This window comes from Miscanthus floridulus, chromosome 17 (assembly GCF_019320115.1).
Source record: "Miscanthus floridulus cultivar M001 chromosome 17, ASM1932011v1, whole genome shotgun sequence".
Taxonomy (NCBI): domain Eukaryota; kingdom Viridiplantae; phylum Streptophyta; class Magnoliopsida; order Poales; family Poaceae; genus Miscanthus; species Miscanthus floridulus.
The window spans coordinates 12,217,524-12,232,526 of record NC_089596.1 but is presented as its reverse complement, the minus strand read 5'-3'; the positions used below and the strand labels follow the sequence as shown (position 1 = coordinate 12,232,526).

At 45.9% G+C, this 15,003-nt stretch overlaps 2 protein-coding genes and 1 long non-coding RNA gene across 5 annotated transcripts; 2 read left to right on the top strand and 1 right to left on the bottom strand.

Annotated features, from left to right (window-relative positions):
• Window positions 1–6,481: 6,481 nt before the first annotated feature.
• LOC136516448 (proline-rich receptor-like protein kinase PERK2) lies at window positions 6,482–7,144 on the top strand. Its single transcript, XM_066509845.1, has one exon. The coding sequence runs from the start codon at window positions 6,482–6,484 to the stop codon at window positions 7,142–7,144; it is 663 nt and encodes a 220-aa protein (XP_066365942.1).
• Window positions 7,145–8,569: 1,425 nt separating this feature from the next.
• Window positions 8,570–9,935, top strand: LOC136518535 (disease resistance protein PIK6-NP-like). The gene has a single exon (XM_066512209.1). It carries the CDS (start codon window positions 9,227–9,229, stop codon window positions 9,866–9,868), a length of 642 nt encoding a protein of 213 aa, XP_066368306.1. The 5' UTR covers window positions 8,570–9,226; the 3' UTR covers window positions 9,869–9,935.
• A 906-nt stretch (window positions 9,936–10,841) lies between these two features.
• LOC136518536 (uncharacterized) lies at window positions 10,842–14,307 on the bottom strand. Of its 3 annotated transcripts, XR_010774545.1 has the most exons (4): window positions 13,714–14,303; window positions 13,451–13,614; window positions 13,053–13,343; window positions 10,842–12,904 (listed from the first exon to the last, which is right to left on the bottom strand). It is a non-coding gene; the product is annotated as an uncharacterized lncRNA (long non-coding RNA). The 3 variants fall into 3 exon arrangements; XR_010774546.1 differs by lacking the exon at window positions 10,842–12,904 and having other exon boundaries at window positions 13,010–13,343; window positions 13,451–13,593; window positions 13,714–14,307; XR_010774544.1 differs by lacking the exon at window positions 10,842–12,904 and having other exon boundaries at window positions 13,010–13,343; window positions 13,714–14,306.
• Window positions 14,308–15,003: the final 696 nt, after the last annotated feature.

Here is a 15,003-nt window from a genome sequence, read left to right as displayed (position 1 = left end):
TGGAGGATACCTCCCTCTAGGCCTAGCATGTCACCACCTTCTGGGCCTAGAAAGCCACCACGGAGGATAATACCACGCTGCGGACGAACCTACCAAGCCACCGTCCATGGAGGAAATGATCGACCACTGGTAAGCATGTGCTCGATTTGAATGAGAAACTTGTTGATAATGGAGGGATGAATACACAAGGATGACGCGATGTAACTTCTAAGGAAAAACATAAATAATAAGAGCACTCTGAGTTGTTTGTTTTTCTTGAGTTCATGCATATGGTTTGGGAAAGATTCTCTTCGCAACCCGAATGTCACCTTTGCTTCAAAGATGAAGTGGCCTACAATATCGTTCGGCACAACCACCATCTCAACCTTGTGTTGTAAGATACTCTAGTTTCTTGCAAACTGACAGCAAACAAACAACGCATATCACTAACAAGCCAACAAGAAGGTGTAGTTCAATTTCTTCGACTCAGGACTAGATTGACAAAAGAAACTAAAACTTATGAATCGAAGTGTAAATAACTACTAGGACTCTACTTTTTGAGATGCTACATTTTATTTTTAGTGGCTATTGAAAACAACATTCACCTCTAAAATATTGTCGTGTGCCTTAAAGGATTTTTCTTGCACTTATCTTGCCCTACCTCTCCCAATTCACAAGCCGACCAAGAATGACCTTCTCCCATTGATTGACAAGGTGGTTGATTACCTCCCTGGATGGAAGGCTTTCCTTAATGCACAAATCTGGTCGATTGATCATGGTTAAGGTGGTTTTAACTACAGTCCCCATCTACCTCATGATCGTATGGACTTGCCTAAGTTGGTTATCAAGGCAATTGATAAGTGGCGCAGAGGCTTCCTTTGGAAAGGCCAAGAGCAACAAAATGGTGTGAACTATCTAGTTGCTTCAGAAAAAGTGTTGCATCTTCTTCAATATGGTGGTCATACAGTTCATAACTTAGAAAGTCTTGGTTGGGCATTGCACATCCGTGGCTTTGGGCACAAAAAAACCGATGCATCTAGATCTTGGGCAGGATTGCCAATCCAGGTGCCACAAAATGACATAGCCCTCTTCAATGATGCTGTTGAAACTTTAGTTGACAATGGGGAGTCAACTAAATTTTGGTCGAATAGATGGTTGCAAGGTAGGAAAATCTCTGAACTCGCACCCAATCTATTTAACTTGATCTCCAAAAGAGATGTAAAGCAACGCACGGTGGTCTAGGCCCCGGGTAGCAGATATTAGAGGGGCTTTGAATGTAAAAGTGCTAAGAGAGTAGCTGTTTATTTGGGGGTTGGTTGATGGCCTAGTTTTACAGCCAACAGTTTTAGCACAAATAGAAGCTAAGTATTACTGGAACATACAGCAGCAGGTCTGCATACAATGCTTTTTTTTCCTTGGAAGCATCAGGTTCGTGCCTCGGAAGCGTATTTGGAGAGGCTGGGCACCATTGCGATGTAAATTTTCTGTTTGGTTGGCCGTTAACAACAGTTGTTGGACTACCAATTGCCTGGCCAAGCGTGGGCTTCCTCGCCCAATAGCATGCCTACTTTGTGATTAGGCTGAGGAAAATATTCAACACATCCTCATATCATGTGTGTTGGCCTGGCAAATTTGGAAACTGATTTTACAAAAGCTAGACATGTTATCTTGTACTCCTCAAGGATCCAATATTTTCTTCTCTGGTTGGTGGTGTGACACCATCAAAGGGGTTCCAAGGGGTTCACACAAAGGCTTCAATAGTCTGATCATTTAGTTGCTTTATTGGGAATTATGAAATCACCAAAATGCTTGCGTTTTTTAAGGTGCTAGGCCTAGTATAGAGGTGCTGCTTCAATCTGTGGCCAATGAGAGTAATCTATGGTGTATACATGGCAGGAGCCTCGGCCTTACATGAATTCCTTGCTAGGTCGTTGGTCTTGGTTCTTCCTTAGGTATTGGTCGTTTGAGGTTGTTGATCATGTTTTCCTAGTTTATTTTCTAGCATGTTGTATTGACTAAACTCCGTTAGGGGTTGCCTATAGGAGGGGGTTTCTAATGTCCCTCCCTTTGTATTTTTTTATTCTTCTTCTTAATGGAATGACATGCAGCTCCGTAATTCGGGAAAAAATAGTGGAGGCCCATTGTTGTAGCCCATGTGTAGATATTGATTTTTGGGTACAGATATCTAAAGAAAGACAAATCTTAAAATAGAGCTACATTTTAGAAAATGGTCCATTAATTAAAGAGGCTCCCCTCTAAAATGGACCTTTATATGAGGTTCTCTTAAGAAAATTCCTTTAAAAATAAGGCTACTTTCACAGGGCCTCTTAAGAAAGAACCTCTAGAAAAAACAGTTGTAAATAAATCCATAGCTTTTTCATAGGAGAGATGGAAACGAAGGAGAAGAGGAGGTGACCTGCCATCACCGAAGAGAGAAAAAAAGGGCAAACGAGGAAAAGAAAAATATTACCCAAGCCACTGACGTACATATTCCGCTTGTCATAAGAAAGAAGAGGCTGAGATTTGAGGGTTCTTGTTAGAGTTTGGGTCACAAAGCTACGCCTCCTAAACTATGTTTGGTTCAATTTACTCCCTCAACTATTCTCTAGATTAAAAAAATTGTTTTAATTTCAAATTTTTTGTGAGATGATAGAGAATATCATATTTTGTGCTACAAAAATACATTGCCAATTTTTCATCAATATGTTGCATACAATATTGTATCCCATAGTGTTAATTTAATATTAAATTTATTAACTGTGGGGTCACTCCTGGCCTCTCGCCCTCATAACTGAACACGCGGGGAGAGCCTGAGGGTTTCCCACAGGAAAGTGTTCGAGCAAACGTGTGAGAGCGAGCGAAGGTAATAGTGCGTCGGGCGATGGAAAAATATGGATTAAATGCCCATTAATTTGCCCGGGATCCAAGAATCCCCGCTCTTACATGAGCACCCCATGTATTTATAGGCCATACCTAGAGGCGCGGTAAATCTACATTAGGGCCAAGCCTGACGGGGCAATTGCTACATAACGGCCAAGGGTACGGCAGTAATCTCCCTCCCTTCGCCAGCTACTTTCTACCCTAACCACCTTGATGGGACCGCCGCCGCCGCCAAGTCGGTTTCCCCTGCAGCGGGCACCAAACCTTCGCGCATCCCGGCCGAGAGTCGGCCCGGCATCATTGACTTGCTCTCCTTTCGCCGTACTCCTCCCGCGAAGCGGGCCTTCACGCACGGTACCTGAACACACGGATGAAACATGGTACACTGGAAACCCTCGTCACGAGGGTTAGTACCTGCTGCGAGGTAGTTTAGCCTGACTAAAGAAGGACGGAGCGCCGGGGGAGGAGCGGTGCCAGGGAGGCCTCCCCCAAACATTAACCTATGACAAATAATGATGAAAAAATAAGATATATTTTTAAGCTAAAGAATAATGTCCTCTATCATCTTAGAAAATTCGAAATTAAAATTCAACTTATAAGGGGAGAAACAAAAATAACAAATCTAGTTAAAGGGTAAATTTGACCTACTAAAATAGTTGGCGAACGAAGTAAGTAGAACCCAAAATGAGTGTAGGAGATAATCTGGACATACGACAAAAAGGAGCGGGTAATTTGGACCTAACATGGTTGAAGACTTGTCTTATCATTCCTATATATACAGTACTATGTAACTGTTCCTTTAACATGTATTATCGATTACCGACCGATATTAACATATGCCGTAATACCAGTGCTATCTTTGTTCCCGGCCATAGCATCTTCGATTTTATTTCAATTAAAAAAAAAGTGAAAACAAAAACAATTTAGGCCTCTTCGTACCATTACCGACCATTTTCAACACTATACGTAACCTTGAGAAAAGCAGGTTCTGCACCTAATTTATTTATATTCCAAATATACTATAGACACAGAAACTTGCATATTTATATACTCACGGATATAAATACACGTAGACCCTATTTCCCAGCTGAGCACCTCAAAGCTGATCTTAAGATTAATGCATCTTAATATACCGACATGCACCACTGAAACAATAATATAATGTTGAGTTAAATGCACCAGCGGCCCTCGAACTTGTAAGCGTATATCACTTGGGTCCACGAACTCGGAAAATGCATTTTTGGGTCTCTAAACTTGTCAACTGATGCACCGCAAGTCCATATAATACACGTAGACATTTCTACCTGACGTGGCATGACAACGTGGCATGTGTTTTTACATTTAACCCCTCTAATTCTCTCTTCTCACGTAGTAGCCCATGACCAGAGCATGGCGTGGTTCAGAAACGTCCCGCAGACCCCTGCTGCAGCGGCGCATACGCGACGCCGACGGCCTACTCGTCCATGTTCAAGTCGGCGTGCCCGCGCACGTACAGCTACGCCTATGACGACGGCTCCAGCACCTTCACCTGCCACAGCGCCTCCGGCTACACCATCGCCTTCTGCCTCCCTCGCTCCGAGTAATCTTGCCACATACACTTCACCGCGTGTAGCCAATAATATCACACTCGTCGCTCCACTTATGACTGTTAAAAGTTTAGAATCCATATTCTTGTGTCTGTTCGATCACACAGGTTGCACGACTCTGATGCCACTCCACTCGTTTCGCCGCCCGTCGATGGGCAAAGCACCAGTGGCGGCAGCATTGGCTGTGCTGACAGCACCACGCCGCCGCCGTCTACTGTTGGCAACGGCGTCGGAAGCACCAACCAGGCGCGCGCCCCCTTCCACTGGCAACAACGGCGATGGAACCACCGACCAGGCGCCTCCTGCTACCGACAATGGTGGCGACGAAATTTGTAAGTGGTAGTTCGGAGCCTTGCCGCACTGGTCTACGATTAACACGTGGTTGATGGTGTGTTCGAACGCGTCGTACGTGTAACCACCGCTGCAGCTGCAGTAGTCGGATCAGAGCAGTGTTGAGCACCTGACTCATTCACACATGTATATTCATTTGAGTACGTAGCATATACATACAGCCATACAGGTAACTACGACACGTACCGCATTATCCTTGGTCAGTTGGTCCTTGACGGCAGTGACAGCTCCATGGTCTCAGCGGGGACAGGCAGCTGCTTTTGTTGGACCTGGACGTGCTGCCACTGGCGAGGCTGCCGCCGACGACCTGCTGGTCGTCCGCTTGGGGCAAGGTGCCAGTGTACATGCTGGTGAACATGTCCACAGTCAAGTCGAACAACTTGTTGGCTTTGTTCGTTTTTCTTATAATCTGTACTTTTCAGACTTGTTTTTTCAACCGGAATAGTATTTTTCTCTCACAACAAATCAACCGGAACAGTGTTTTGGCTTGTTTTTTCAGCGAAGCGAACGGGCCGTTGAGGCCGAGCTTTGCTTGCACGCCACAGCAGGGCCTTCCAGAGCTACAAAGAGGGCATCTTCGCGGAGCCCTGCTGGACATCGCAGAAGCACGCAGGCCCGGCGTCTTCACTGGCCCTACGACACGTCTTTGAACCATGCCGTGCTGGTCATGGGCTACGACGTGAGAAGAAGAGAGAATTAGAGGGGTTAAATATAAGAACACATGTCATATTGTCATGCCACATCAGTTAAAAATGTCTACGTGTATTATATGGATCTGCAGTGCACCACTTGACAAGTCTAGGGACCCAAAAGTGCGTTTTTCGAGTTCGTGGACCTAAGTGACACACACTTACAAGTTCGAGGGCTACTGGTGCATTTAACTCTATAATGTTCGTTTAGATTGTATGTTGTTGAAGTTTTTATAGAAGACCGCCTGTAATATATATGTTTATAATGAAGAGAATTGGATATATGGAAATAACATTGCTAGCTACAAGTCTGTAAAAATGTTTTACTTTTATAACTTCCCTTGTCACAATTAATTACGATTGAACTTTTGACTTGAATTCTTAGAAAAATATGGCATTGAAAATGAAAAGATTTGTACACACTAGCATTATTTTTCATAATCCCACTACGTTTTTATGTACGTCGATTGTCAGAGCTTGAGAAAGTATGAGCGACAGAAATCTTAAAGGGACCTATAATTACAACTGGTTGAATTATAACATATTGATTATATTGAGTTGTAAAAAGTAGTAGTAAATGAAGAGTTGAAGTTATGTCTTTAAGATAGAGAAAATTTAATAAGGACTAATTAAGAAAAAAATAGCAGGCAAAGCACAAAGATGCACTAAACACATTCCGAAATTGTTCTTCTATTTGAACAAACTTTGGAAAAGTTAAGGAAGATATAAGTGCAAGCTAAACATATTCAGCCGTGCAATAGAAGTCTTCCATTTGAGCATATATTAAAATTTGATAAATATAAGAAACTATAAATGCAAGCCAAACATATGTGAGGTCCATAAAAGCATTCCACTAATCGCATTGATTTCCATATGCATGCCTTATTTACAAACTAGGCTCCACTAATATATATACATGGGGGGGCAAGCTTCCATCGACCTCAATCCTCTCCTATGCACAAAGATCCACAACAAGAAAAGAATCACAAGCTAGCCATGGCTAGCAGCAAGAAAAGTATCGCCAGGGCCACCGCATCACCAATTGTGGTCATGGTGGCACTGACACTACTGACCACACTTTTGACGACGATGGCTGATGCACAGTCGTACTCGGCAATGCCACCTGGCGTGATTGGGAATTTGCTGCCACGGAGGAGGGTACCTCCCTCCGGGCCTAGCCATCCGCCGCCCATGGTGGCGATGCCACCATTGTGGAAAATACCACTCGTCGGACCTAGGAAGCCTCCTTCCACGGTGGCGATGACACCAAATGTGGTTGGGGATTTGCTGCCACGGGGGCCTAGCCCTTCGCTTGGCCGTCCGCTACCACCCGTCGGACCTAGGAAGCCTCCTTCCACGGTGGCGATGACACCAAATGTGGTTGGGGATTTGCTGCCACGGGGGCCTAGCCCTTCGCCTGGCCATCCGCTACCACCTGTTGGACCTAGGAAGCCTCCTTCCACGGTGGCGATGACACCAAATGTGGTTGGGGATTTGCTGCCACGGGGGCCTAGCCCTTCGCCTGGCCATCCACTGCCACCATGCTGTGGCAAACCTACCAAGCCACCATCCATGGAGGAAATGATCGACCATGGTAAGCATGCACTTGATGTGAATGAGAAGCTTGTTGCTAATGGAGGGACGAATACTCAAGGATGACGCGATGTAACTTCTAAGCAAGAACATAAATAATAAGAGCACTCTGGGTTGTTTATTTTTCTTGAGTTCATGCATATTGTCTCGGAAAGATTCTCTTCGCAACCTGAATGTCACCTTTGCTTCAAAGATGAAGTGGCCTACAATACCCTTCGGACAACCACCATCTCGACCTTGTGTTGTAAGATCCTCTCGTTTCTTGCAAACTGACAGCAAACAAACAAAGCCTATCACTAACAAGCCGTCAAGAAGGTGTAGTTCGATTTATTCGACTCACGACAAGATTGACAAAAGAAATGAAAACATATGGATCAAAGTGTAAATAACTACTAGAACTCTACTTTTTGAGATGCTACATTTTATTTTCATTGGCTAATGAAAACAACATGCACGATTGGTTGATGACCTAGTTTTAGACTTATCTTGGTACATGACAATATTGTTTATTTGGGGGTTGGTTGATGACCTAGTTTTATAGACAATAGTTCCAGCACAAATAGAAGCTAAGTATTACTGTAACATATCTGTGTACAGTGCCTTTTCCCTTGGAAGCATCAGGTTCGCGCCTCAGAAGCGTATTTGGAGAGGTTTGGGCACCCTTTGCGATGTTTTTTTTTATTTGGATGGCCATTAACAACAGTTGTTGGACTGTCAATTGCCAGTGGAAGGGGGGCGCCTGGTTGGCACTTCCGACGCCGTTGCCAACAGTAGGCGGCGGCGGCGTGGTGCTGTCAGCACGGCCAACGCCGCCGCCGCTGGTGCTTTGCCCATCGGCGGGCGGCGAAACGAGTGGAGTTGCATTAGAGTCGTGCAACCTGTGTGATCGAACAGACACAAGAATATTGATTCTAAACTTTTAACAGTCATAAGTTGAGCGACAAGTGTGATATTATTGGCTACACGCGGTGAAGTGTACGTGGCGAGATTACCTAGAGCGAGGGAGGCAGAAGGCGATGGTGTAGTCGGTGGCGCTGTGGCAGGTGAAGGTGCTGGAGCCGTCGTCATAGGCGTAGCTGTACGTGCACGGGCACGCCAACTTGACACATGGACGAGTAGGCCATCGGGCGGCACGCCGTCGGCGTCGCGTATGCGCCGCTGCAGCAGGGGCCTGCAGGACATTTCTGAACCATGCCATGCTCTGGTCATGGGCTACTACATGAGAAGAGAGAATTAGAGGGGTTAAATATAAAAACACATGCTACGCTGTCGTGCCACATCAGGTAGAAATGCCTATGTGTATTATATAGACTTGCGGTGCACCAGTTGACAAGTTTAGGGACAAAAATACATTTTGCGAGTTCAGTGCATCCAAATGACATACGCTTGCATTTAACTCATTTTTTCAAAACGACGTGGACTCCACGTGTCAGGATTTTTTTTTTATCACAGCACCCTCTCTTCGTCTCCCTCCACTGGCTCTTCTCGGACCTCTCTTCTCATCTCCCTCCTCACCCGACCTCCCTCAGTCGCCGACGCCGCCGCCTCCCCCCTGTCCCCGGCAGAGCTCCCTCCCTCCCATCTCGTCTTAGTCCGCCGGCTGCCAATCTCTGCCACCGCCGTATCGACGACGGTGGCGTCCAATGGAGGCCACGCCGGACAGATCGGGCGGATCCGATTCCGAGCCACCGCCGGCCTGATCTAAGCCCCAAGTGTCGGACTGCGCCACCGGCCGCGCTCGTCCGCCTCCTGTGCTTCCGTGGATCGTCCTCCTCTCCTCGATTTCCGTCCCTTCGTTCCCTGTGGCTTGTCCGCCTGCTCCAGTCCTCCTCGAACCGCCGTTCGCCGCTTCCTCCACCGCCGTGTCGCCGCCACGGCCCGCCAGCAGAGGGCCCGCCACGGCCGGCCAGCACAGGGCTGGAGCTCCCTGCATCCCCATCACCTGCGGGCTGCGGTGGCCTTCACCGGCGCGAGACGAAGAGCAGGAGCAGAGAGTAAAGGGCTACGACTTCACCTGCCTGACAGCGTGCTCTGTTATCCACCTTGCACGACAAGCTGATATGTCCCTTTGAAGCTAGCTGATACAGCCGCCGATGGAGATGCCATAACACAATTGTCACTGCCAGAGAGGGGAGCTAGGAGCTTGAGATGGCAGGCATGGCCGTGAGCGCTGCCACTGGGGTGATGAGCTCACTCCTCTCCAAGCTATCGCTGCTGCTTTGTGATCAGTACAGGCAGCTCAAGGGGGTCCGAAGGGATATTGAGTTCCTCAGCCGTGAGTTGACTGACATGAATGCTGCATTGGAGAAGTTAGTGGGCATGGACAAACTTGATGTCCAAACGAAGGCGTGGAGAGACAAGGTTCGTGAGATGGCTTATGATATCGAGGATTGCATCGACATATTCATGCACCAGCATGGCCAGGGAGATGACAAGGACAGCTTAGTTAACAGGACTGCACGCAAGATTACGAAGCTGCGAGCACGGTACCAGATTGCCAACAAGATTCAAGAGCTCAAAGCTCGTGTTGAGGAGCAGAGTCAAAGCCGAGATAGGTACAGGATACATGAATCTATCTTAGAGTCTGGAGTGGTGGAAGTTGACCCAGGGCTGCCTGCACTGTTTGAGGATGCAAAAAGGCTTGTCGGCATTGATGGTCCACAGTCAGAAATCATCAAATTGTTGCTGGAAGGTGATGGTGATCCTGGACAACTTAAAGTGGTATCCATCGTGGGATTTGGTGGTCTTGGCAAGACAACACTTGCAAACCAGGTGCATGCTAAAATATAGAATGAGTTTGACTGTACGGCATTCGTGTCAGTGTCTACAAGTCCTGACATGCCAAAGATTCTGAAGGACATACTAGAGTTGGATATGGTGGCACGGAAATGGAAGATGACGTCCAAAAGCTTATTGAGATCATTAGAGCATCGCTCAAGAATAAGAGGTATACGTTTATCTGGGATTTATGATGATATATTTAACTGTGGAAATTTAATATTTTCTATTTCTCATCGACTTTCTCAAATATCTAGATGTTTCCATTGTCTAATAGCAATATGTGAACTTACCAAGGAAGCTTATCAGTAGCTATCTCTATCTTGTTTGTTTGTTGAGCAAGTCAATTTCATTCATTTTCAAATTGCCAACCATTATTCTGTTTCCAACAAAAAATCATTTAATAACAACACAGAATTAATTTTAGGAGTTCTTATTTTCATTTTTATCCACATAGATCTTTCTTTTTTATTTAACCAATTTATTGAAATTTTGTTTTCTTGTTTTTGTGGGAATGTTTTTTCTTAGATAATTTCCCTCTTGAGCTTAATGTTGTATGAAGTTGAAAAATTATTTACCAAGCATGATTCTGTTTCAAACAAAAAAAAAATCAATTAATAGCATCACAGAATTACATTTTAGGAGTTCTTATTTTTATTCACATAGATCTTTCTTTTTTTCTTTAAAATTTAGATTGAGTTTTTAGTTTTTCACATGAATTTTACTGTGCCCAAAAATATATGTACTTTACATTGAAGTTACCTTGATTTAAGCATGAATCATAAACCAAAGCATCACCGAACAAGTGCTCATTCTCCTGTTTGTTTCCACGAGACCAAGTGACATATTACTCATTTACTTTGTCATATTGTTTTTGTATTTAAAATGTTGTCACTTTGCTTGTATCTTTGGAAATGCCATGTGGGTTGGATAACAGACATCATGCAGGCAACATTGACTTTGAAGTCACTTACTTTGCAGGTACCTTGTCATAATTGATGACTTATGGAGCACCAAGGATTGGCGCACTATTGAGTGTGCTTTTGTGGAAAATAATTATGGCAGTAGAATGACAACTACCACACGCAATCAAGATGTTGCTACAGCTTGTTGCTTTAGTGGTCAAGGTCATGTATACCATATGCAACCCCTTAATGAGCTTCACTCAAGAAGGCTGTTTTTTAAAAGGTTATTTGACACAGAGGACGGTTGTCCTAAGCAATTCAAAGAGATTTCGGATGACATGCTAAAGAAATGTAAAGGTGATATCATTGGCGATTACTAGCATTGCAAGCCTTTTGGCTAACCAATGCATGCGTGTGGAGACATGGGAAAATGTACGTAATTCATTGGGTTCTGAATTAGACATGAATCCTACATGGTAATGGATGAGACATGTGCTAAGTCTTAGCTACAATGATCTGTCCTATTAGCTCAAAACATGCTTGATATATGTTGGTACTTATCCTTAAGATTATGAAATTCGCAAGTTTGATTTGTTGAGAAAATGGACTGCTGAAGGATTTGTTAGGGTAAAACATGGTTTAGATCTGGAGGAAGCTGCTGATAACTGTTTCAATGAACTCATCAACAGAAGTATGATCCAACCTTGCTTCAATGATGATGATTCTGGTGAGGTGTGGGCATGTCAAGTTCACGACCTAATGCTTGATCTTATTATATCGAAGTGCAAAGAGGAAAACTTCATCACTATAATTGATAGGAAGTTTACCATGAATAGAGCATCGCAAGTTCGTTGGATCAGCCATCAGTTCAGTCACAGAGACATGGCCCTGTCAGTCGAAAGGATGGATCCATCACAAGTTCGGTCATATAATACCTTCCCTGCAGCTGATTCAATGTTTAAACTTCTGAGAGTTTTGGACATGGACCAGGGCTCATATGCGGGGCCACAATCTTTGTGCCTTGACTTGTCTGCTATAAATCACTTTTTTCTGCTGAGGTATCTAAGGGTCAGAGGCTTTCGTTTGGAGCTGCCAAAGGAATTTGGGAAACTGGAGCATTTGATGACCATAAATTTGTCATGGGCAGGGTTGTATCTCAGTAACCAATCATCAGATTTTACTTCCTTGTCGTCTTTAAGGCATCTATCTCTTCCAATACTTGGAGGAAGTATAGCATTGAGAAATGGGCTTAGCAAGCTGTGTAACCTACAGTCTATTCCGTTTTGACATCGGGATTAATTCCATAGAGTGCATCAGGGATCTTGGCGAGTTGACCAATCTTAGAGAGCTAAGTGTGTTTTACTCTAGGCTAGGTGATGCAGAAGATAATACTGACACAATCCTGGCTGCCTCTCTTGACAAACTTGGGAACAGCAAACTCCGCTGTCTAGTCTTACGCAAAGTTAAAGGAAAAGTGAACAATCGGGGAAATACATGCTGCTTCGTGGAAACGATTCCAGTATTTAGTGCAGGAAGCTCCAACAGACTAATCCCCCTCTGCTTGTTATCCTGCCTGACTGGCTGCACACCAGAATGTCACAAATTTTCTCATCAAACTTAATACTACTGACAGTTGACAGAAAAATTTCATAATCCAAAGAAATCAAGAGCACATCAGCATTCCACAAGGCAAGTTTCTTGACGCAGGTTAGGAGTAATGATAACAACGTGTAGCACATACCAAGTGCATCCTAAGAGCCTAACAAGTTCGACAATAGTTGATCAATCAAATCAATAAAATAAAACCATGAGGCAGTATCGCAATCTACAGTGTGGGAGTTTTTTTTTTCACTTCAATAAATTTTGGTGAGTTGTAAACATATGAACAAAGAATATGTAGAGATGTTGTAAAAGTTTATACACCTCCGTGTATTGTATTTGTAAGGTCCCCGAAAGGTACCCGATCACCGGTTGGCCTTGGCGTGTCCATCAACACCAGATTACTGTATTTGGGAATCAATTTCTTTTTCCTTCTAATGCATAGGAAATCCAGTCAATAGAAACTCTGCTCCTTGAAATGCGGTTTCTTTATTGTAAGTGTACTCTATGGTCTCAAGCATCTCTCCTGTTATGCTATCTGATCCTGCAACAATTCACAATTGACTTTCGCTAATGCCATCCCTAAGATTAAGACACAGATCTGCTTGGTGCTACAACAAAACAAAGGAAACTGGAGATACGCAACCAATTTTCTGAACCAATATGTTATTTACAAAAAAAAGCTTACTAACCTGATTTGTACCAGTTAATTTTCCAAACCAAACTGTTATTTCCCAACCTAAGCCCTAATGCTAACATGCAAGTATTTCACATGTTGAGAAAAAAAAACATTTGCTTGATCTGCAATTTCATCAAATCTTCCAGATATCAGTTGGGAAACAATGAATCACATGATCCTTTGAAGAACTCCTCCCAGGAAATATGCACATGGAACATATCATCTCTGCTGCCAGTTTATCTTTCTCAAAACCAAATTAACGAACAGCTAGCTAGCAGAGTGTTGCTGCGTCTCACCAGTGCATCTGACGAAGCAAAAATAAAGTAGGAGCAGCAAACTGTTAGTGCCATTCATTCATCAGTCCAGTTAAGGCACATTAATACGTAGATTGAAATTAAGGAAAATAATTACCATGATCATGAAAAGAAACCAACAGGCCTTCGACGTTGAGGTTGAGCACCTAGATCTACCGGATCAGCAGGCAGATGCTCCGACGGCAATGACGACAGCGGACTGACCTGCAACACGCCGTTGGGGCTGTCCTTCCCAGAAGCCTGCAGGCCGCACGAAATCGACTGCGGTGAGACGGCCGGGGAAACGATCAGAGCTCCGTGCCGTGAAATTCGGTGCTGGAAAGTTCCAAACAGGACACCGCAACAAAAAAGAAAACCAACCTTCATCTCCTTCCTGTTGCTGACGAGGAGCCCAACCATGCGGCTTCAGAGGATATCCACCCCTTCTCTTGCCCTTGCTGGATCTGAGCGGCGGGGACGAGGGCTTTCGCGACTTCGCGTGCTAGCGCTGGGAAAGTGGCCCCACATGTCGGCGCCGTGTAAATCTTCGGGGGAGCGATGGAGTGGGGGAGTTCGCTCGCTCGGGGGTCGACGGCGCGGGCACGAACGGCGAGGTCGATGGCGCAGGGCGGATCGGGGCGGGGCGAGGATGCGGATCGGGGAGGAGCGAGGACGACTGTGCGGGCGCAAACGGCGAGGTCGACAGTGCGGGTCCTGATGGGCGAGGACGACGGCGCGAACGGCGAGCGGCAGGGAGGTAGGCGTGGGCGAGAAGGTAGCTGCGTGGGCGTGCGCGTGAGGGAGTTGTTGATTGGAGCGGGATCGCGGAGGGAATGGATCGCGAGATTGGTGCCACCTGCCGGCGCATCGCTTTTTGACTCGCGGGATCGCAAGCGACGGGCGTGGCGGCCGCCGCGGGCGTGAGGAGCGGGGCGGGGATGAGGGCGGGAGCGAGACCGGTGGATGAAATTGCGAGCGGAGATTAGGGACTTTCCTTTTTTTTTACAGAGAAGAAGAGGTGCCGGGCGGAGTCATTGGTCGCACGGCACGCGGTGATTAGCCGGGTGGACGAAAACTATCGCTGCTTTTTAGTTGCAGAGACATGGTAATATGGTAGCGCCTTGCCAAGCTAGCTACGTCAAATTCACACACCAAAATGTATAGGCAGCCACATATATATATATAGTAGCGTCCACCACCGGAGTCACCGGTCACCCCCAACATCAGCCAACAATGGCCACCCAAAACAGCAGCACCGCCGCCAGAGTGCCGGCGGCTGCACTGCTGCTTCTGCCGCCGCTTCTTGTACTGGCAACGACCGTCTCGCTGACCTCGGCGGCGCGTCCTGCTGCCCCCAGCCCGCAACCTGCCGCTCCAGAGCCGGTGGCGATGACTGATGCCGAGCGGGGCGAGGTGTCCGTCACTGCCAGCATCGGCATGCTGCTGGTGACGAAGGCTTCTCCTTCCAAAGCGCCGCCAGCCGGCATCGAGACAAGCATCATCGTCTTCCCGCCGTTACCCATCCTACTACCCATCCCTCCCTCCGGGCCTAGCAATGGGCACAACAATCAGCCGCCGCCTCGCCAGGCGTGATGTAATGATGTTCTCGATCAGAGTACCTCTGTGTTTCGGCTGCATGTTTGCATGAGCCTCAGCATGCATTTATGCATC

Coding starts and splice junctions, on each gene's coding strand:
- LOC136518535 (XM_066512209.1), top strand. CDS start 9,227: ATGGCAGGCATGGCCGTGAGCGCTGCCACTGGGGTGATGAGCTCACTC.
- LOC136516448 (XM_066509845.1), top strand. CDS start 6,482: ATGGCTAGCAGCAAGAAAAGTATCGCCAGGGCCACCGCATCACCAATT.